We start from the raw sequence: 23,597 nt of genomic DNA on the forward strand, positions 1-23,597 counted from the left end.
TGCCAGCGGATGTAAACTTATGAGCACAACTATATAATAAATAAATAAATAAATAAATAAATATATATATATATATATATATATATATATATATATATATATATATATATATATATATACACACTATATTACCACAAGTATCGGGATGCCTGCCTTTACACACACATGAACTTTAATGGCATCCCAGTCTTAGTCTGTAGCATTTAATATTGAGTTAGTCCACCCTTTGCTGCTATAACAGCTTTAACTCTTGAAGGCTGTCCACAAGGTTTAGAAGTGTGTCTATGGGAATGTTACACCATTTTCCCAGAAGTGCATTTGTGAGGTCGAGCCCTGATGTGGACCAGAAGGCCTGGCTCGCAGTCTTCGCTCTAATTTTCCCCAAAGGTGTTCTATTGGGTTGAGGTCAGGACTGTGCAGACCAATTCAAGTTCCTCCACCCCAAACTCGCTTGCTCGCTCATGTCTTTGTGTTGTGCACTGGTCCAAATCATTTGGTGGAAGGGGGATTATGGTGTTGGGTGCTTTTCAGGGGTTGGGCTTGGCCCCTTAGTTCCAGTGAAGGGAACTCTTAAGGCATCAGCATACTAAGACATTTTGCACAATTTCATGTTTCATGCTTTGGGGATGGCCCCTTCCTGTTCCAACATGACTGTCGATCCATGTGTGGTCACTGTGGATATGACCACTGTTGGATTTTAGCTGCTCAATCGGCACTGCAGGATATAGCGCACAGTGGGGAGAATTCCCACTTCCTGCCTGAGGAAATTTTCTGTGACTGTGGCAATAAGTTAGGACGTCAAGGCAAATCTTTCTGTCTGAGCTGCAGATAGCAGTACAAATCATAGAAGGGCTTTTAACCCTTCCCTGCTCTATCCAAAACAACATACTGTACATCCATGATACTTTTTCTGTCTTAAACAATGTACAATATATTGTTTGTTGCTTTTTTTAAATAGCGACCTGTGGAATATAACAACTTCACATAATCCAGGAGATTTCTTTATTTAAAACAATATAAACATCAAATCTCAATTTATTTGTACTGATTAGGCAGCTACCAGGCTGCACCAGACATAGAGTTATGGCTTCCCCTTCCAGGTATGGTATACCGCCCCTCCCACTCATGATATGACAGTGAGAAAAGGTGTGACAACACCACCCCATATTCACAAAGGCTTTAGCATCACAATGGTCACATCATTTCCTCAGTGCTCATCAACTATTAGATGTCACACAGACAGACATTTCCTGTATTTTCAAAAGATCATTTGTACAAATAGCCTGGCCTATCTTTTTGGTGTTTACCACGAATCCCTCTCTTTCACCTCAACAGAGCAGTTCTGTAAAGCTCTGCCTTCCAGAAAAGCATTGCCTATGAGAACTTTCTAATCCAAAGATGGCACATCATTGTTCCATTAGCTTCATCCATACATCTGCTACAGGAATTCAATGGGTTCTTCACTTCTCTTCTTTTTCGGAGATTGACATCTGTCAGTTCTGCTAATCTTGTCAGCGGCCATACTCCTACCAGTGCACAGAACACATGGACTGCGTGCAGCACAAACTCCACAACACGTCATTGTGGCAATTTGCAAAAAATGTTAAGGGAACAAAGAGGACCATATAGGGTGATATAAGAAGGGCTCTTTATACACACAGAGTGTGTGCAGTCATACTTCCACAGTCACTTTGCACATGGTAGACAAACATACAAGGTACACAAAGCTCACATCCTTCCATGGCCTATTCCCACTTGGTGCAGCCTTATACCATTTTGAGGCACACTTTCCCCATTTTATAGAGGTGTGTTATTTTACCTATAGGTCAATCAAATATATCTTCTCTACTTCATATTAAGAAAATCAGGATGCCAGTGCCTTCAATATTTTAGGTTTTTATACATATTCTCAGCATAACCCTTCCCTTATTATTTTCGTATTTGTCATGTTGGTGGCTCTGCACATTCTGGGTGTTCAGAAACGTTCTCACTTTTTGCTTTACAAGAGCATAGAGGGATGCTAACTAGCAGAGACACATTGCTCCTGCTAAACATTAGGTCTGTGCACTCTTAATCTAGTAATCAATGACTTGTAGAACTTTGGTACATATCATGTTGAAAGTCATGAATGGAGGTCATGTATGTAGACTTGGTTAGCAGAAGCCAGGCACAGTTCTATGGCTGCACGTAGCCATTGTGAAAGCTGGCCTAAGAGCACCCTGGAGGGTGGACAAAGTCTATGTACTGCCTGACTAGGGCAGTTCCTGAAATTAACACATATTGCAATGTATGAAATACAAGAATCCTTTTTCTGCAAATTTTAATAAATGGTTATAGATGCTTAAGAGGGTGCAGAGAATTAATTAGACTATCGAGTATTAACAAAAAAAACGCAGCTCATGTGAGCCTTAGATGGCTTGTAATACCTACTGATGTCTAATATGGTGCCCACAGATGATCCATGATGGACCACTAGCTTTAGAGGACTTAAGAGTATACATTTACACATTATAATACTGATACCCGTTACACATGTGCTACATCCCAGTGGGTTCTAATCAGAACCTAAAATCTAAAGTGTGGTCTGATTTAATCATCAAACAGGAAGATATTGGACAAGGAGAGTAGGGTCTAAAAAATATAACCTCATAACTTTACCGATCAGGTCCCGCTCTTGTTGCAGAATATAGGACCTGAGTCTGTGGCAGTTAAGAAATAGAGCAGAGACACCAGCAAAATAATTAGTCAAAGTGAATTAAGACTGCACAGCTGAACCTATTACCTCTCCGCCTGATCTCATTTGATGCAATCAATCGCAGATAATAATACTGTATGGGTCCTTGTCTCAAGATTATGACCATATCAATGCCAATAAATGCATACTATCTTTTCCTGGTACGGCCTTTTTTATAGAGGTTTAATATGTTTTTATTTTTTACTTTTTCTCAATCACCTTTGTCTTATGTATCTTGATAAAATACCTTAAAAAATGAATGTAAAAGAAAAAGACTGAGCTGCCCACAACAGAGTGGAAGCTGTGTTTAAGTGATTTTTTGCAAAGTATAATTCTCCTACTTGCCTTCCCTAATGCCGCGTACACACGACCGGACTTTTTGACAGCAAAGGTCAGACGGAACAGAATTCGATCTTGTGTGGGTGCCATCGGACCTTTGCTTGCCAAAAATCCGGTGGACTTTAGAAATAAAACACGTTTTAAATTTTTCCACCGGAACTCTGCCGGACCGAGAAATTAGTTCGCGTGTATGCTAGTCCGACGGACAAAAACCGACGCTAGGGCAGCTATTGGCTACTGGCTATGAACTTCCTTATTCTAGTCCAGTCGTACGTCATCACGTTCGAATCCGTCGAACTTTGGTGTGATTGTGTGTGGCCAATTCCGTTCATTCGGAAAGTCTGTCGGAACTCCGCCGAAAGTCCGTCGGACCTAGTCCCTCGAAAAGTCCGGTTGCGTGTGTACGCGGCATAATACTTGTCCATTTAACTAATGAAAGCCTAACATGAAAAAGGCAAGGGATGATGTATCCCAGAATATGTAAAAAATGCAGTATGGCCTAGATCCATTATTAAAACTCTAGCAGCAGAATTACAGTGCTCACCGGGGACAGAGCTGCAACTGGAACATAAAGGCTAAACAACGCCTGATCTGGGCCTCCTGTGGTCTTCACTAGGGGAAGTTTGGAATCTGGTTTATGGGGAAGAACTCTGGGATAACATTTTGTATCTTTTTCCACCCTATGAAAAAAGGAGTCAAAGCTTCGAGGTCACGTGACAACGCTAAATCTGCAAATGTATAATATGTCGGATTGACTGACATCCTATGTTTCCAGATGAGCCTTTCCCAAATGGCTTCCCATATGTCTGTAGGCAGGAGCAGTTTATTTTCTCCACTGCAGGTGGCAATGAACCTCAGCGGCTCTGCAGCTGGAGAAGGAGTCAAGAGGAACCTGGTTCCTCTGTGGTTTCCTGGTGAAGCAATCCAGTTGGATGTTGTTGTCCCATATGACTGATAGCCATTTTAGGTCAGGCAGGGCCTATTTAAGGCCCAGCCTCCGGGGTTTGGCTAGCTTTTATGTCAGTGGGTAGTGCAGGGAAAGGTAGCGTCTTTTATTAACAATACTAGGAGCAGGGAAAGGTTCCTGACAAGGAGGGACTACATAGGGTCTCATCTCTTCTGGAAATCTTTCCGATTGGGCACGATCTGTTGGGTAGTCTTTCCACTGGGATTGTTGTAAACTGTTGCTGCATTGCTTCAATACAAGTTTATTATTGCACCCGGCTATGTGAATTATTGTCACCGCACCATGCTGCACCCACTTAAATGTCTAAAGGAATAAGTGTTGCCCACAGTAACCAATTAGGGTCTACTGTATTGAAACAAAAATGCAGTGAGAATTTGCTTGGTTACTATGGGCAGCTTTATTTCGGTAGTTCAGCAGTCTAGCAGGGGAGAACTCAGATAAGACTGGGATTGCATCAGAGGTAGTGTTTTCAGCTCACAAAGTCATTTTTCTTATTGTATATCTGGCAGATCAACAGGTATTTTCTGTTTTTGCAGCATTTGAAAAAAGTGAAAACATAGGGAAAAGTGCATGTATTGCAGAGATGTACTGTTTTTTTTTGCACAAACTTAGGCCGCGTACACACGGGCGGACTATATGGCCTACTTAGTCCGTCGAAACACATTTCAGCGGACAGTCCGCTCGTGTGTGGGCTTCAGCGGACTTTTTCAGCGTGCAGTCTGGCATACTAAGTATTTCGGAATTTCCGTAATTCTGTCCGTCATACTTTGGTTTCAGCGGACAATCCGCTCGTGAGTAGGCTAGTTCGACGGACTAAGAATGGCGCATGCTCAGAAAGGATTTACACGGCGGAAGGGTGCATTGCTGTGTATTGGACTTCCTATTTCTAGTCCCGTCGTACGTGCTGTACACGTCATCGCGCAAGCTTTCGACGGACTGTTTGTGCATCCGTGTGTGGTCAAGTCCGTTCATTCGAAAGTATGACGGACTGTCCGTCGGATTGTATGACGGACTAAGTAGGCCATACAGTCCGCCCGTGTGTACGCGGCCTGACTCTTTAATTGTTATCAGAGAGAGATGTGAAAAAGTGATGTATGTGAAGTTGGACTTGGGAATCAACTAGATTTGAGAATAAACTAGATAGTAAAATCACGTGGCGCTATGCCAGCGGTTTAGCGGTGCTGCCCCATTGTTTTCAGTAGGAAGGGGTGCTTTTGGAGCGGTGAAAACACCACTCCTACAGCACTCCAAAGATGCAGTTTGCAGGACTTTTTGTACCATCCTGCAAGCGCAATGCTCCAGTGCGGAAGTACTCGGGATTTCACACTGGAGACACAGGAGAGGGGCTTTACGGGCGCTATTTTTAGCGCCGTAGCGTCTGTAAAGTGCCTCAGTGTGAAAATAGCCAAATAATTTCAGCACTACAAGGGATCTTGTTAGGGTTTCTAGCGTTGCTCTCTAGCATCTCAGCTGCCATTTCCCTTTAACCCATACACATGAAGAAATCACCGCTCCAGGTGAATAAGCTGTGTCCAATAAGAGCTTTAAACAAGTGCTAGCCCTGGCCAGCCTCCGTGGATATGTGGAATAGAGAAGAAATGGCTGCACATCGAAAAAGTCCAATTAGCAGTTTATTAAATCACCAAAGTGACATAAAGGACAATCACCAAACTGACACCAGAATACAAGACTGTATTCTGGGGTCCTTTATGTCACTTTGGTGATTCAATGAACGGCTAATTGGACTTTCTTTCTATGTGCACCCATTTATTCTCTATTCCCTTCAACCCATGCTAAAATGGACAGGGACTACAAGGGCACTTTTTGAGATAAAGCCTAGGTTCACACTGCAGAAGGATTGAAATCCTGCGAGTTCAGCTGAACTCGCACAATTTCATACCCGCATTTCATTGCGGCTTCGGGGGGCGATTTCAGAGACATTTGTGCGGGTTCCTGCACAGATGTCTATCGAAGTTGCCAAAAGTAGTACAGAAACTACTTTTGGGAATCGGTGCAGCACTGCAATGTCGGCGTCGCATTGATTCAGATGGTGCCATTGCCGGCAATAGCCGCCAATTTGGCATGCGCTTTGACATGTCAAATTGCATCAATGTGAACCTAGACTAAAGCTCCTCAGGGCTGGCTCCTCTTACCCTTTAAAGTGTGTCCTGATGGTATAAAGAACATCTATATTCTCATTGCCATCTTCATGGTGAGCCAGAATAATTTTTTAATTGTCACCTATAACAAACATCCTTCATCCTTGTAAATCTGCTGTTCATTACCTAGCGGTCAAGCCCCATTCTTTGCACTATACACCTCCTAATTAAAAATTGTTAAAGCGGGAGTCCGCCGGGACTCCGCGTTTTTTTTTTTTTAAAAGCCAGCAGCTACAAATACTGCAGCTGCTGACTTTTAAAATAGTGACACTTACCTGTCCAGCGCGCCCGCGATGTCGGCACCCGAAGCCGATCTCTAGATCGTCTCTCGGGTGCTGCCGCCGCCATCTTGGGTATGGGAATCAGGAAATGGAGCCTTTCGGCTTCATTTCCCGGTTCCCTACTGCGCATGCGCGAGTCGCGCTGCGCAATAAGGACGGTCCCCGCTGCCTCTGGGATCTGTGTGTTTCCCAGCAGGCAGCGGGGCACTTGCGGAAAGGGGTGGGCACTTTCGGAAAGGGGCGTAATCTATGCCCCTTTCCGCAGAGAGCTATCCCGGAAGTGGGTGCAGATACCTGTACTGTACAGGTATCTGCACCTCCCTCCCCCCTGAAAGGTGCCAAGTGTGGCGCCGGAGGGGGGAGGGTTCCGATGAGCGGAAGGTCCACTTTAGGGTGGACCTCCGCTTTAAATTGAATGCTAGGAATTCATCCTTTACCTGACCAACCGGTTTGTCCAGTTACTCATGCCCTGAATATAGGTCTATCTGTCTCTTACTTTTGTCTTAGGCCTCTTTCACACAGGTGGCTGAGCCAAGGTTTTTACAATCCCCTGGCCAACCACCTAAGCTCTGGAATATTGCCAGAGGAGGCTGTTCACATGCTGCAGCGATGGTGTTTTACATCCCAGCAAATTGAATGCAGCATGTTAAGATGCCAGTTGTCTGACTCAGCTATTTAAGTCATTGGAGCTATGCCATACCAATGAGCCAAACCCTTGACTTGTGGTTGCAGTGCATTAGTCCTATTCTAAAAAAAAAGGCATTTAGGAGGAACGCCTGACAGCAGCTGCTTAGCTACACTCTGAAAAGTGATCCACCACGGACCGCTTTCAGAGCACGGGCTAGTGTGAAGCTAGTCTAACTCTTCGATCCCTGGATTATTCCTGTATTTGTACTAAACTTGCTGTGCATATGCTGATTATCAGCATGTTGAGTTTACTATTGCTCCATTTTTTGTTTCGAACCTGGGGTCTGTTTGTCTGGGCCTAACCTTGCCATCAGTCAGGTGACTCTGCTATTGTCTGTTGTTTGCTCTGGCCATCACTTTGAGGATTTAAAGATTATCTAAATCCAAAACCAAAAATGTAATATATTGCAGCTTATGGTGTTGGCGGCTGCATTAATTGTTTTCACTTTATTTTCACCTGGGAATCCTGTAAATAATACACTTCCTATCCCTGGGTGGCATCTTCCCTTCATTGTAACTATGGAGGGGGCCATCATTGTCACCCTAGGCTGCTCTGCTTATATAGACTACAGACATATCCTCACCTCTGTCACATGGGGGGGTTGGGCAATTGGTAGTTTACAGAAGATATCAAGGAAAGAAGAAGATCACAGGAACTGAGGACGTTGCATTTATGGCAACATCAACAGGTATTTTCTGTATTTGCTGAAAATGTCCTTACCGTGTTTCCCCAAAAATAAGATTTACTGTTATTTTCCAGAAGGGCTACAATATAAGCCCTACCCTGCAAATAAGCCCTAGTTGAAAATGCTTGTAAAACCCTATAATCCACTCTATTACAGTAGTATATTATGTACAATTGGTGTGTTTCTGTAATATAATTGTGCCAAATACCTTTGGTACAGCGTCCTCCCGTTGCTCTCCTCCTCCTCTTCTCCCAGCTGTCAGAAGAGGATCTTGCCTCCCCCCCCCTGCAGTGCTCAGAGTGGGGAAGAAACCTCCAGTGGGTCACAAAAGCGCCAAGCGGTGCTATAAGAAGGTATTTGGCACAATTATATTACAGAAACACACGCATTGTACACTTACCACTGTAATAGAGTGGATTATAGTTTTTTACAAGCATTTTAACTTGGTTCACACCGGGGATTACTGATGGGGGGGGGGGGGGCATGAGACAGCACATTACATGATAAGACCTACCCCGAAAATAAGTCTTACTGTGTCTTTTGTTGGCAAAATGTAATATAAGACCCGGGCATATTTTCGGGGGAAACACGGTAGCTTGAAAAAAAAATAGAAAACGAATGTGGCCAGGACATCTAAGAACTTTAGACTTCAATATATTGCATTTTTGCTCTGGGTTTAGTAAACCTTCAAGCTAGCCATGCGTCTTTAGATGTCTCTTGTTCAGCCCCATGGGGTAAACAAAAGAAATCCATTGATTTCCCCATTTGTGCTTAACAGCGTGAATAGAGGAATTTACCCTGTCTGCTATTGTATTCAGTGGTATACTGTACATAGTAGGGAACACGGCACGTGCAGCTTCTTAAATCACAGTTATATACATTTTTTTTAGCAAATGACACAGTTCAATTTCAAAAATGGAAAGGTGCCAGAATAAGTAAAAAATGCAATATAGCATTGTCCTCCCTTGGGGGTTATGGGACGAATTGATTTAATAAGAAATGCAATATGGCCTGTTTTATTAGGAGGGAATGGGGGTGTTATTACAACCCCTGTTCCCAAAATGAAAAGCCCCTAATTACAACTCTGGCAACAGAATTATGGTGCTCAATGGGGGCAAAGCTGCTATTGGAACCTACAGGCTGAACTGGGTTTGAGCTCAGCTCGTGTGGTCTTTTTCAAACAAAGCCTGAAGCTAGCTCGTGAAAAGAACTATTAGAATTTTGCACCCTAAAAAAATAACGAGTCAGGGCTTGGAGGCCACATGGCTTCACTAAATTTGCAGATTTGTAAAATGTTAATTCAAATGACATCCAATGGTTCGAGATCGACAGGTCCCCAATTACTTTCCTGGTGTCTAAAGGAAGAAATATTGCGCACAGTAACAAGTTAAGGTCTCCTGTATTGAACCACAATTTGCGAGGGAGAATTTTCCTGGTTGCTATGGGAAAAAGAAACAGACTTTCAGTAATGAGGTCCAACATGTCTCCATGCACATGTCCCATTCTCACTCGTACACACCACATACAGTCACAACCTCTCTCACTCCAGTTAGATCTCAGTGGCTAATATGTCCTGGAAGGAGAGCTCCATATCAGGCAAAGTCATGATGGGCCCGTCGTCCAGGTCCTCTCCACTCAGAGCCCTCAGCCTTTGCTCCAGAGCTTGGCATCGTTGGCACATGTGAAGGTAGTTTTGCTGCAGCTGGCGCTGATACCGAATGACCTTTTCTTTCTCATCCCGCCATGTTTTCCTCTCCCTCTGGAACACATCGGTCATCTGCTCATTGTTCTGCCGCTCTGCCTCAAGCTCTGTACGAAGGGACTCTAGCTCGACTTCTGTTACCGCTGTATCATCCCTCTCATCCCTCTCTGACTCTGCTACACGCAATCTTTCCTCTGCCTCTCTTGCCCGCTGCTCCAGGGCCTCTCCACGGCCTTTTGTTTCCCGAAGTTGAGCTTTCAAGCTTAGAATTTCACTAGCACGTAGAGACGCCTCTTCTTGAGTATCCCGTAACTGCTGGCGTAGGGAAGCAATTTCCCCAGATTTCTGGCATACCTGTACAAAATATCAGTATAGAAAAATTACTGGCATCGGAAAACCTGAGGCAACATTTCCGCAGCAATATCAAATCATCCACTTAACATGGATTATAAAGCTGAACTACAGAGAAACATATAAATATACAGAAGAAACACGTATATGAGAGCCATCTTACCTGCAGAATAATTTGTATTTATGTCCATTCAGTCCTGAAATTTACACAGTCCCAATAGAAAGCTAAGCCAGGTTGGTGACCTGACTTTTCTATACTGCAGTTAAGCAAAACAGTTTGGTCGCTTCCCCACCCCCAGCCAGTGATTAGTTAATAAAGGAACAGCAGGAGCATGTTCAGGAGTCTTCCTTCTCTTCTTGTCAGAATATACCTTATTAGCTCATATATTTGGAGGATGCCTTATGCTCAGTCTTTCAGTCTTACTGTTGCTTTAAAGGGGGCGTAGGCTGATACCAAATCAAACTTGGGCACCTACTCTAGTAGCATTCAAAAATACATTTATTTATTTATTTATCTTAATGGCACATTATGGATATGTTTTTTTTTTCTTTTGGTGCTATAATTCAACCTTTCTTAACCAGGGTATCATGGAACCCTAGGGTTCCTCCAGAGTAACCACTATCTACAATGATCTTTACTAGCACTCTGTAAGGGGAAAGTCTTTCCAATGATCCCCAATGTAAGGAAAATTCTTCTAAGTGACCATCACACCAATTTACCGTGAACTTTCATATGGAAATTTTTTGCAAGGATTTCCTGACCCTGGTATGTTATTTCAAGGGTTCATTCATGTTACAAAGTTTGAGAAAGACTGCTCTAATTTAAAGACGGAGCTATTTTCCACTGCTTTTCAGTTTAAAGCTACGGTACATGTGGGCTGAATGTCAGGCGACATCGGCTGGTTCAATAAAAAACATCCGACATTCGGCCCATGTGTATGGCAGCCACTCCAATAGAAGTCGGCTGGATTTTGTTGGACAAGCATGCTGGAACACCAGCAACCAACTGGCTCCCGATCAGCGTTCTTAGCCAATGGCTCCCTATCAGAACACAAGAGCAGCAGGGGAGATCTCTGTACTATCATCAGATTCTTAGTACAGCAGCTCTGACTGAAGCTGTTTTTTTTCATTCATCCTGCTGGGTTGAAAGAAAAGAAAAATAGTGGTGTGTACTAGGCTTAAGACTTGCTCAAAGAAACTGAGCCCATTGCAATGTTTACATCAATCCAGTATATTGGAATTTTTATAGCTGAAAAAAGATTGATTTCAAGTGTTGGAGGGGTTTCCAATGCTGCAGCAATTAATAATAACATGGTCATACATGGGACTATGTTATTATTAATTGCCACAGAACACTGGTTTTGTGGCATTCATTCTTTTCTTTACATCTGTCTCAAGATGTTTGCCTTTCTTAAAACCAGTGGCGTCTCTAGGGGGTGGCTTTTGGGGCTATAGCCCCGAATATGGGGTCTATAGCCATGAGCAGGGGTCCCCAAGGGGAGGGGAGGCTCTCTGGGGACCCTGATGTAAGTGGGAGGCTCTCTGGGGACCCTGATGCAAGGGGGAGGTTCCCTGGGGATTCTGATGCAAGGTGGAGGCTCTCTGGGCACCCTATTGTAAGTGAGGGGCTCTCTGGGGACCCTGATGCAAGGGGGGGGGCTCTCTGGGGACTCTGATGTAAGGAGGGTCTCTCTGGAGACCCTGATGTAAGGGGGGGGCTCTCTGAGGTCCCTGATGTAAGTGGGGGGCTCTCTGGGGATACACATACACACACACACATATTACTGTATATAAATGTGTATGTCCGCCCAAGCGTATGACTTTCTTTACTACGCTGCTATGGGCTCTAGTCCCAGATCTTTTGTAGACCTAGCAACGCCCCTGCTTAAAACCTTTTCATGATAACTCATTTAGGATTCATAAAAAGTGTTCTAAGGAAGCTCATTGCATGCCTAATACTCTGACCTCTCTCTGATACAAGATAATGGTATTATACAGATGAGCACCCACAGAAGATTTTTACTTTCTGATGTGTTACATCAAAAAATCAGGATGAACCAAACTACTTGTCCACATTGATACAGATACAAGTGAACTTCAAGCAGAAGTTAAAAAACATAATTTAACAAAACTATTTATTTATAAAATGGGTTTTACTTACAGTGGTTGTAAAGGTAGAATATATATATATTTTTTTACCATAATGCACAGTGACGGCTGGTGGTTTTATTTGGGGTGGGGGTGGCAAACAACTACCCATCCCCCTGAGCGACACACACTCCCCCGCTGTTTGTCGGTCGGTCCTACACTTACCCCATTGTGGCGGGTGACAGGCAGCGTGGTGCAACCGCTCGGCTCCGAGTCCTCCATGGTGGCTTCAAGCTCCTCCCCTCCCTCTCCTAGGCATCCAATAGAATTGCCTGTCCTTTTAGCCAATCAGGTGACTGGTGTCAAAACCCATTCCCCGGGAAGAGGATCAGTGTTACAAAAGCGAATATTGATTCACTGTTGTAACACACCTGGATGGGCTCGGAGTGCACTTTCTGCGACCTGAGCCCAACCTATATTGAAGCCTATCAGAGCCTATCAGAGCCTCTAGCTCTAATCGGTGCTTCAAAAAATAGCCCCATTGGAATCCATTCGCTGGTGTCCTGAAAATGTCTGGATGCATGGATAAGGAAGGTGTCGAAGAATAGGGGGGGGAGGGGGCGGTGGCCATGCACCCTTAATGGATGGGCAGTCCCTGATAATGCATTCTCTTCATTAAAGCGGTAGTAAACCGCAGTTGGTTAAAAAATGTATTTAAAAATTCCCTGCAAGGCAATGTCATAATGTGCTAGTATGCATCACATACTAGCACATTATGAGAAACGTCCCTAAGAATGAAGCCCTCCAGCACCACGCTGTCAACAATGAGAGGGCTGACATCTTCCCCCTGGACAGCCTTCTGAGTTTGCAGCCTCCCGATATATGAGTGGCCAGGGGCGTGATGACGTCACTTCCGTGCATGCTTGCGGGAGCCACCGTTTACAGCATGGGCTCTGAAGGTCCGGCACTGTAAGTCAGGCCTTCAGAGTGCATGTGCCGGTGATGTCACTGGCTGCATGCACTCTGAATATCTCGTAAACTGTGCAATTTTAGTAGATATTTACAGCACCTACAGGTAAGCCTTATTATAGTGTTATTACAGAGTTTACTCCACTTTAAGGTAAAAAACCTTCTTTATTCAGCTCTCCCCAGCCTCCCCATTATACTAGCTTGAGCCCAATCTTGATCCAGCACTGTGTAGTGAACTCTCTCCTCACTGGAGATTAGGCAAACTTTTGCTCTTGTTGCTGTCAATCACAGCAAGTGAGGCCGGGGCTGGTGGCTGGGCGAGCCACGCTGTGTGTGTCAATGGACACACACATCTCTGCTCAGGAGCGAGCCCACATGAGTTCCCCCATAGCAAGGAGCTTGCTATGGGGATATTTGGGGGGGAAGTGGAGAGCCAGTAGAGCTCTTGGGGGACCCCAGTAGAGGGGGATCGGGGCTATTCTGTGCAAAACAACTACACAGGGCAGGTAAGTATGGCATGTTTATTTATCTATTTTGTAATTTTCTTTAGAATCACTTTAAACCTACCAGTACAAGAATTTGTCTTGATATCACCACCTTGTTATTCTATGCACAGGATTACAAGGTGGTGATGGGAGAACTCACACTGGGAGCCAGTCAGGATTGCATTGCATGGTGCAGTGAGCAAAGGGATGACCTCATCAGTGTGCTGTTGTTTAATCACTGGTAGGGGGTGTGTTCCTGACCAAAACTGTATTTGTTAACTGCTGTGTAGTTTTCTTGCTTGCTGGCTGATTGGGGTGCCTGAGTAACAAGGCTGAATTCCTGTCTTGTTTTTTTTTTCTTACGTTTTTGATAGAGTAGGAAAGTGTAAGGAAAAAGGAATAGGATCTGTGTTCGTTTTCAATTCTTGTATGTGACTTTGCTGTCATTAGACAGATATCAATGTGCATGCTGTCCCAGAGACTACACAGGAAGCATTGGAAATTTTTCCCGAAAGGTATACAAAGGGCCCTAAAAATATGATAAAAGTTCTAAGTGCTTTTCTTAAAGAAAATTTTTTTATAATTTTATGGCTCTACGCGTTTCCTTTAGGACTCACTTCCTGTTTCTGTGACCACATATGAAGGGAAAATCTCCCCAGAAGAGGCACTGTCAACAGTACAAACCTAGAGTTGCCACCTCATCCCTTTAAACCTGAACACATATGAATTACACAGGTTCTGAGGCTAATTTAATGCAGATAAGGCACCAAGTGAGTTTAATTACCACCTTAATCAGCCGCAGAATCTGTGTAATTCATATGTGTTCGGGTTTAAAGGGATGAGGTGGCAACCCTACACAAACCAGAGAAATATCTGACCTTTACCGTGCATTCATGTTGCAAAGACAGACAAAAATCTCTCTCCATTTGCTTGTGACGGTGATATTTGGGAGCTGCACTGCTGGCACCCAAGCCACAGGTCAGCTGGCTTTAATTGTTAATTTGCCCTAAATAATATTTTTTTGAGCCTTCTGTTTTTACCCTTACCTCCCATTGTGTTTCATCCATAGAAGGGCTAATAGTGATCTTCTTCTCTTTTTCGTACCCTCGCATCTTGCCTTCCATGGGCTCCCTTTCTGTCACCTGGATAGAAAGCATGTGCTGGGGTCTCTGACCTCTCTGAGAGCTTTGCCTTGACCTGGAAATACCTCCTCGGTGACCTTCATCTGCATTTTCACTAGACTCGGCTCTTGCCAATTTCTCACAGGATGGAGGAGACCTCAGACCTGGCTTTGTGGGTACGCTGAGGATCTTATTAGCATTGCCGCCATCTGACAAAGACATAGCCCTGAGGCTCAGCATGTTGCTCCTGTTGCTCTGAGTGATGTTGTGGGCACTACCTCCAAAACGCCCTGTTGGCATAAGTAGAGCATCCAAGTGGCATGCAGTGCCCAGCTTGCTGGGATGAGTGGGTAGGCTAGACATTGAGTTCCTGCCAGACTGTGACATGCCATCTTTGCAGTGCCCACCCCGACTCTCTGCTTCTCTTGCCCGGTCTGGCCGATAGTAAAGAGAAAGTTGTGGGCCACTTTCTACAGCTGGATAACATGTGACGGCTGAGTTCCTGCGCATGCCAGGCTTCAGTGGTGATGGGCGCAGGGCATTCATTTCCTGTGTAAAAATAACATCATTATTATAACACACCAAGTTTGTTCATGCCTTGTTTATAACTGCTAAGTATCAAAAGTAGCCTGTTTAGAGGACCACTACACTAAGTATCATCTGAATAATAAAAAAAAAAGAATACATGATAAAAGTCTTATGTCATTTCACAAGAACAGCAATCTTTTCTTGAAAAAATTATTTATTTATACAGTCCCTTGCCTAACAGTCCTACAAATTTGTATGTAGGATCATGTCTTCTTCTCAAGGGAGCAGTCAGTGGTAGGGGTAAGAACAGACACTGCCTACTTCCTGCCGACTTCCTAAAACAATGTGGGCACCAAGATTAAATTATTCTGCATGTCTGGAACAGGATTCAGCCACATATTAGCCATCCCACAATTCCAGAAACAATTAACAAATTTGTTAATAGGTTATGTTTATTAATCAAAACAGATCTCTTCTTGCTTTCACAGAGCTTTTGTTTGGACTAAAGCTCTTATTTAAAGCGGTTCTTCACTCTGTTTGAAAATTTTTTAAGTCAGCAGCTACAAAAAGTGTAGCTGCTGACTTTTAAAAAAAAGGACACTTGCCTGTGCAGGGCCCCAGCCCCATCCTCACCCGAGCTGGTTCTTCACTGGACTTCAGATCCCCAGCACGGCCATGTTTACTGTGGGCAGCGGGCTATGATGAAATTTGTATTTCATGAAGTTTGTATGAAATTATATAAGAGAAAGTTTTTCAACTTTAAAGTAAAGCTGTTAGTACCCAAAGAGCACTTTGCTGAGTGACTGCTTCAGTGCTGAAGAAACCCAAAATCATGGAAGCAATGAAGGTATATTCCACAAATGTTTAGTTTTGTTGAAGGCAGGTTAGCATCTTCCTGCCATTTTTACTCTTATGGGTCAGTAAGACTGCTCATCATAGCAATAAGCCAATAAGGATAGGCAAACTTGCCTGGGTTAGATTCTCATGGGGTTCTTAAAATCCAAAATACCTGAACTTAAAGTGGTTCTAATGGCTGTAGGTCTGTCTGCCTCCCTCTCCCCTTACCTTTACAATAGCCTCAGCTGCAACGGGACTCTCCCTCCTCATTGGGACAGCAGCGGGAGGCCATTGCCTCCTACTGTTGTCAATCACAGCCAGTGAGCCAATAAGGAGAGATGGGGGGAGCCACGGCTCTATGTGTCTTATGGATGCATAGAGCAGAGGCTTAGGAGCGAGCACACAGCAGTGCCCCCGGGACAAGCAGCTTTCTCTGGGGGCACTGCTCGAGGGGGAGGGCCAGGATTTCCGGCAGGGGATCCAAAAAGAAGAGGAGTGCAAAACTACTGCACAGAGCAGGCAAGTATAACGTTTATTATTTAAAAAAAAAAAAATTAAGCTTTAATACCACTTTAACCTCCCTGGCGGTATGATTATTTTAGATTTTAGGTGCTGAAAGCACCATTATTTTGCATGGAAATTTGGCGTTTTATATTGTAGTCCTGTAATTCTTAGGAATAACGTTAATCTATCCAAACCAGAGTCTAGTAGACATCCCGGGTATGAAAAAGTTTGAAAAATGAAATCATAAATTATAATATAATAAATAACTATAAATAATTTTACCAAATAATAATATAACAATAATAAAAATGATTCAATAATGTAATCAAATCAAAAACACAGAAATTTGCTCAGTTGCAGAATTGTCACTGTCATTACTTTTCAGTATTTGATAACGGATCTCTGCACAAATCGCTATCGCTCAATTCTGCGAGTGATTCTAATTTATTATCGCTGTTTTCTAGCTGGTCTAAAATCATTTTTGATGTAAAGGGACAGTTTTGGTTGCTATGGACAATCTCCAGTTTCCAGGCAGAAAGAACAGTTTTCATATTATAAAACTGCATGGAGGACACTGGGCAGACCACTAGGGACAAAGGGGATGTGAAATAATTACATACAACAATGTAATCTGTAAGATTACATTGTACTGTATGTATACTGTGTGTTTCACTTTTTGAATTTGGCGCCGATCTCCGTCCCCGTGCGTCACAACACTCGCAGGGAACAGAGATCGGCTCCGTGATGAATCGAGCGGAGGACGAGCTGCTTGTACAGCACGGGGACATCGCTGGATCCGAGGGAGAAGGTAAGTAAGTGTCCTCCTGGATCCAGCGATGCAGTCCCGAGTCTGGCTCGGGGTTACCGCTTTTGGTATAAAAATTCCACCCCGAGCCAGACTCGGGAATACCGCCAGGGGGGTTAAAGTTCATGTGCGTGTAAAGGCAGGTGTCCCAATACTTTTGGCAATATAGTATATATAGCCCAATTTATCAGATGAGATAATCTTGGTTTTAATGTGTTTATTATAAATTTGTTTGTAGACTGAAATCTGCCTGCTCCATAGAGGTACATTGAGGGCCTGTTCAGAGCTAAAATTTACATCCAGTCCTATCTGGTACATTGCAGTGTGCTAAAAAAAAAAAAAGCTCTCTTTTTAGTGTTCTGTCTACATACTGGGGACAACATACTGTACATTTAGTGCTTTAATACATTTTCCTAAGTGCTTTGTAAGACTAGCTACATTGTCGGACAGGGTGCCCACCCTTTGGCTGTCCGACAACCTTGCTAGCAAAGAGGCAGCTGTGTGACAATCTGCGCTTTATCTCAGCTCTAAGCATTTGCCCAAGACAAGCAGTGACAAAAGAAATGCAGAGTGGTGGGAGGCTAATACCTCCCTCTGAGTTCCTCTTGCTGCTGCTTGCCTTGGGTAGGTGCTGTCCTCTGGGGTACAGAACACTGAAAAAAATTGAATAGAGAGTTCTTCTTTAATGCATAGGAGTTAATGTGCTTTTTTTTTTTTTTTTTACAAAGCAGCGCATCCCAATGAATGGTAGTGTGTTATTTTGGCTTGTGCTGTGCTATAATGCCGGAATGTTGGGGGTGCATTGGTATAGTGCATTGGGGTGCTAATTCAATGCACTACACCATGGGTTTTCCTGTCATGAAACATTCTGAATGTATGTGCCTGTGCCATCACCCTGGCTAAAAGCAGCCACATGCCAACGACAGCCATGTCTACCTATGCAAAGATGTTTAAGGAAACCTGTACCGTGGGAGTCAACAAACTGTAATTGCTGACCTTCTGAAAAAGCTTGTTGCTTGGCTGCCTCTGATCTCAGTAGTTCCCAACTCAATGACCCGGAATAAGCATGCAGATTGTAAAATGAGGGAATTTCAGAACTGTTGTTCAGCATTCTTGTGTGAGTTCGTTAATCAGGTAGTATTAAGACCTTTGCATCAGTATTACAGGCACGCTAAACACTAGCATTTGCTGTCCTAGCAACCCGCTTCTTTTTTTTTTTTCCCTGTTAATCTGAATCTCTGGCTTATTCTCTAAGGCAGCTCAAAGAACAATTATGATATGCAATCTGCAACAACCAATACATTTTCAGATATTTGTCTAATTTACCCACTTAAGCCCCGGACCATTTGGCTGGCCAAAGACCAGACCACTTTTTGTGATTCGGCACTACATCGCTTTAACTGACAATTGCGCGGTCGTGCGGTGTGGCTCCCAAACAAAATTTACATCCTTATTTTCCTACAAATAGAGCTTTCTTTTGGTGGAATTTGATCACCTCTGCAGTTTTTATTTTTTGCGATATAAACAAAAAAAGAGTGCCGATTTTGAAAATAACACATTATTTTTAACCTTTTGCTATAATAAATATCCCCCAAAATAAAAACATTTTTGTTCCTCAGTTTAGGCCGATACGTATTCTTCTACATATTTTTGGTTAAAAAAAACGCAATAGTTAATACAGCGATCAGTGCGATTAAAATTGCATTGATTACTGTAAAAACTTCACTGGCAGTGAAGGGCTTAACACTAGGGGGCAGGGGAGGGGTTAATATGTATCCTAGGGAGTGTTCTAAGTTAAGGGGGATGGGACTGTGCAGGGAAACTAACATATTGCTGTCCATACTCTGTATAAACAGACAATCTGTCAGTTCCCTGCCCAGAGAACTGGAAACTGTGTGCCCTGAGCGATCGCTGGAGCCCAGCGGCGATCGAGACTGCCGGGCGCTCGCATCGGCTCAGGGAGCAGGGGGGGGGGGTTGCGCCTCCGACAGCGCACCAGCGCCCCCCTAGTGGCTGTTTATGCATAACGGAGATTCGCGCAGCCGAACCATGCTGCCCCAGTACAACTGTGGCGGCTGGTCGGCATGTGGTTAAAATGTTACTAAACCCAGGACCCGGTATTCACTATATCTGGTCTCCCAGAGTACACAGAACATGGAAATGCAAATATTTTAGTAAATACAAAATGCTAAATACTAAATACCTTTTCTCATCAGCAGTATATAGCAGTCTTGTGACTTCTATCAGTATCTGGTTAAAGCTTGTAGGAGGAGTTTTCAGTCTCCTCTGACTGTCCTAAGAAGCTGCATGACCCCTGACCCTATGTCTGGACAGTGCTCATTGATCCTTTGCTGATCACATGCACCCTCCCACAAAACAAAAAAAAACTCTGTAGCAATACACACTGAACTGGAGTGCCTCCAAAGCTTTTCAGCAGATGGATTGGAGACAGTAAAAGAAGGGGAGGATCAGAGAAGACAGGACCAAACAGCCTTTTTACTCAATGCAGAGGATTAACCCCTTCGGTTCAACAGTGAGTATAACAAGCATGCTTTACTGCATATACAGACTGATTTTACTGTTGTGGGTTTAGTAACACTTTAACCACTTCAGCCCCGAAAGAATTTACCCCCTTCCTGACCAGGCCATTTTTTGCGATACAGCACTGCGTCGTTTTAACAGACAATTGCGCGGCCGTGTGATGTTGTACCCAAACAAAACTGACGTCCTTTTTTTCCCCACAAATAGAGCTAGTGGTATTTGATCACCTCTGCAGTTTTTATTTTTTGCGCTATAAATAAAAGAAGGGTGACAATTTTGAAAAAAACACAATATTTTTTACAATATTGCTAACACAAAAAAAAAAAACAACACATTTCTTCATCAGTTTAGGCCAATATATACTCTTCTACATATTTTTGGGGAAAAAAATTGCTATAAGCGTATATATTAATTGGTTTGCGCAAAAGTTATCTACAAAATAGGGGTAGATTTATGGCTTTTTATTTTTTTTTTTACTAGTAATGGTGGCGATTTTTTTTTTTTTAATCGGGGCTGCGACATTGCGTTGGACAGATCGGACACTTTTGACACTTTTTTGGGACCATTGATATTTATACCGCGATCAGAGCTAAAAATAGCCACTGATTACTGTATAAATGTCACTGGCAGGGAAGGGGTTAGGGGGCGATCAAGGGGTTAAATGTGTGCTCGCTAGGTGTGTTCTAACTGTGAGGGGATTGGACTGACTTGGGGAGGAGACATATCGTTGTTCCTACTTAGTAAGAACACACAATCTGTTTCTCCTCCCCTGACATGACAGGCATTTGTGTGTTTACACACACAAATCCCCATTCCTGCTTTCATGCCCGCAATCGCAGGTGCTATAGCTCTTAAGGGAGCTACACAATATATACGGCGATCAGGCATGTACTGGCCATCAGGACTACAGGGAGTTTCCCGGTGGGCCGATGGCTCAGTGGGCCGGTCAGGCGCAGTCCTGGAGCCGCTCCTCACTGATAGGAGTGGTCGTGATTTCACTTCTGTCACCAAATAGCAGCTGCTGACACTTGCTGGAGAGAGGATTAGGCTTTCTGCTCCCTCCAGCCTGCAGGGGGAGAAAGACAGCCAGCAGACTTTCCTTCCTCTCTCCCCTTATCACTAATCACATGACTGGGGAGAGGAACGAGAAGCTACCTTCAGAACTGTGAGTACACGTGGGAGGGGGAGGAGAGGGGGCACACTCTGATGTAAGGGGGTGCTAATGGGGACACTCTGATGTAAGGAGGTGCTGATGGGGACACTCTGATGTAAGGGGGTGCTGATGGGGACACTCTGATGTAAGGGGGTGCTGATGGGGACACTCTGATGTAAGGGGGTGCTGATGGGGACACTCTGATGTAAGGAGGTGCTAATGGGGACACTCTGATGTAAGGAGGTGCTGATGGGGACACTCTGATGTAAGGGGGTGCTGATGGGGACACTCTGATGTAAGGGGGTGCTGTTGGGGACACTCTGATGTAAGGGGGTGCTGATGGGGACACTCTGATGTAAGGGGGTGCTGTTGGGGACACTCTGATGTAAGGGGGTGCTTTTGGGGACACTCAAAATAAAAGTGGGCCGGTCTGGATGAAATCCAGGGCCAAATTTTTGTCCCAGTCCAGCCCTGACGGCGATGCAAGAAGCAGAGCTATTCTGCCGCAGTATATATACAAGAGACGGTCGGGAAGCAGTTAAGTTAACTGAAATCTGACCTGTTCTTCTTCTGAAAAAAATGCTATCTAACTGGCTATCACAATGATTTAGTCCTTGAGAAGAAGAAATGTGTACAGTTCCTTGAAAAAGTATTTAGACCCCTTGAAATTTCCACATTTTGTCATGTTACAACCAAAAACATCAATGTATTTTATTGGGATTTTATGGGATAGACCAACACAAAGTGGCACATAATTGTGAACTGGAAGGAAAATGATAAATGATTTTCAATTTTTTTTGACAAACATATATCTGAAAAGTGTGACGTGCATTTGTATTCAGCCCCCTTTACTCCGATACCCCTAACTAAAATCTAGTGGAACCAATTGCCTTCAGAAGTCACCTAATTAGTGAATAGACCACCTCTGTGTAAATTACTATCAGTATAAATACAGCAGTTCTGTGAAGCCCTCAGAGGTTTGTTAGCGAACCTTAGTGAACAAACAGTATCATGAAGGTCAAGGAACACACCAGACAGGTCAGGGATAAAGTTCTGGAGAAGTTTAAAGCAGGGTTAGGTTATAAAAGAATATCCCAAGCTTTGTACATCTCATGGAGCCCTGTTCAATCCATCATCCGAAAATGGAAAGAGTATGGCACAACTGCAAACCTACCAAGACATGGCCGGCCACCTAAACTGACAGGAGAGCATTAATCAGATCCACAGCTCAGGTGAGAGAATCTGTCCACAGGACAACTATTAGTCATGCACTCCACAAATCTGGCCTTTATGGAAGTGGTAAGAAGAAAGCTATTGTTGAAAGAAAACCATAAGAAGCGCTGTTTGCAGTTTGCAAGATGTTATGTGGGCAACACAGAAAACATGTGGAAGAAGGTGCTCTGGTCAGATGAGACCAAAATTAAAAATTTTGGCCTAAAAGCAAAACGATATGTGTGGCGGAAAACTAACACCGCACATCATCCTGAACACACCATCCCCACTGTGAAACATGGTGGTGGCAGCATTATGTTGTGGGAATGCTTTTCTTCAGCAGGGACAGGGAAGCTGGTCGGAGTTGATGGTAAGATGGATGAAGCGAAATACAGGGCAATCTTAGAATTTGCAGAAGACTTGGGACTGGGGCGGAGGTTCACCTTCCAGCAGGACAATGACCCTAAATAAACAGCCAGAGATACAATGGAATGGTTTAGATCATAACATATTCATGTGTTAGAATGGTCCAGTCAAAGTCCAGAGCTAAATCCTATTGAGAATCTGTGGCAAGACTTGAAGATTGCTGTTCACAGATGCTCTCCATCCAATCTAACAGAACTTGAGCTATTTTAAAAAGAAGAATGGGCAAAAATGTCACTCTCTAGATGTACAAAGCTGGTAGAGACATCCCCAAAAATAGTTGCAGCTGTAATTGCAGTGAAAGGTGGTTCTACAAAGTATTGACTCAGTGGGGCTGAATACAAATGCACTCCACACTTTTCACATATTTATTTGTAAAAAAAAAATGTAAAACCTTTTATCATTTTCCTTCCACTTCACAATTATGTGGCACTTTATGTTGGTCTATCACATAAAATCCCAATAAAATACATTTACATTTTTGGAAAATTTCTTCTTGCAGTCGTGGGCAGTAAAAATAGGATGTTTACTGTTTTATTTCACCCTTTAAGGCAGTATTAAACCCAAAAGCAAACATTTATTATATGGCAGATTACCAATTCTTAGATGTGATGGCTGCATTAGTTTCCCTTTTCAGGCATTCTGTCTTCTGTTTTCATGCAATGATCCAGCCAGCACCTCTGTTGTTTTTCACAGCAAAAGCTCTCCAGCAGAATGTATCAGTTTACATGGATGAGACAAACCACCTAACACTGGCAGGGGTAATTAAAATGATCTGCTTTTATTTATTCATGTAAAGCCTTTATCTCAAATCAATAAACCCTGTTTGCTGTAACTGATTATAAAGTGTGAGCTGGAGTTTGGCTTCAGTTTGTTAGTGGATCTAACACTGCTAGTACATTTAAAGCTACTCTCCCCCCACACTGACAATACTGCTGTCTGCTGTGCCTCCTTTTCTCCTTCATCTAGAGTTGTGTCTCACTGAAACAGATTTGTTACTGGCCAGATCATCAGGTGAAAACAGA

At 43.5% G+C, this 23,597-nt stretch overlaps 1 protein-coding gene across 2 annotated transcripts in view; it reads right to left on the reverse strand.

Moving 5' to 3' along the window:
• Positions 1-988: 988 nt before the first annotated feature.
• Positions 989-23,597, reverse strand: part of LZTS1 (leucine zipper tumor suppressor 1) — a 102,129-nt gene continuing 79,520 nt past the window's right edge. For both annotated transcript variants that reach the window (XM_077469799.1, XM_077469800.1), the window contains exons 3-4: positions 14,495-15,118; positions 989-9,909 (exon numbers count right to left, since the gene is read on the reverse strand). In XM_077469799.1, the coding sequence (XP_077325925.1) occupies positions 9,403-9,909; positions 14,495-15,118 (1,131 nt within the window). In that variant the 3' untranslated portion in view covers positions 989-9,402. The remainder of the gene's footprint in view (positions 9,910-14,494; positions 15,119-23,597) is intronic.

The sequence above is a fragment of the Lithobates pipiens genome, unplaced genomic scaffold (genome assembly GCF_037356315.1).
Source record: "Lithobates pipiens isolate NorthernLeopardFrog02 unplaced genomic scaffold, aLitPip1_a1.2 Scaffold_8, whole genome shotgun sequence".
In the NCBI taxonomy this organism is placed as follows: domain Eukaryota; kingdom Metazoa; phylum Chordata; class Amphibia; order Anura; family Ranidae; genus Lithobates; species Lithobates pipiens.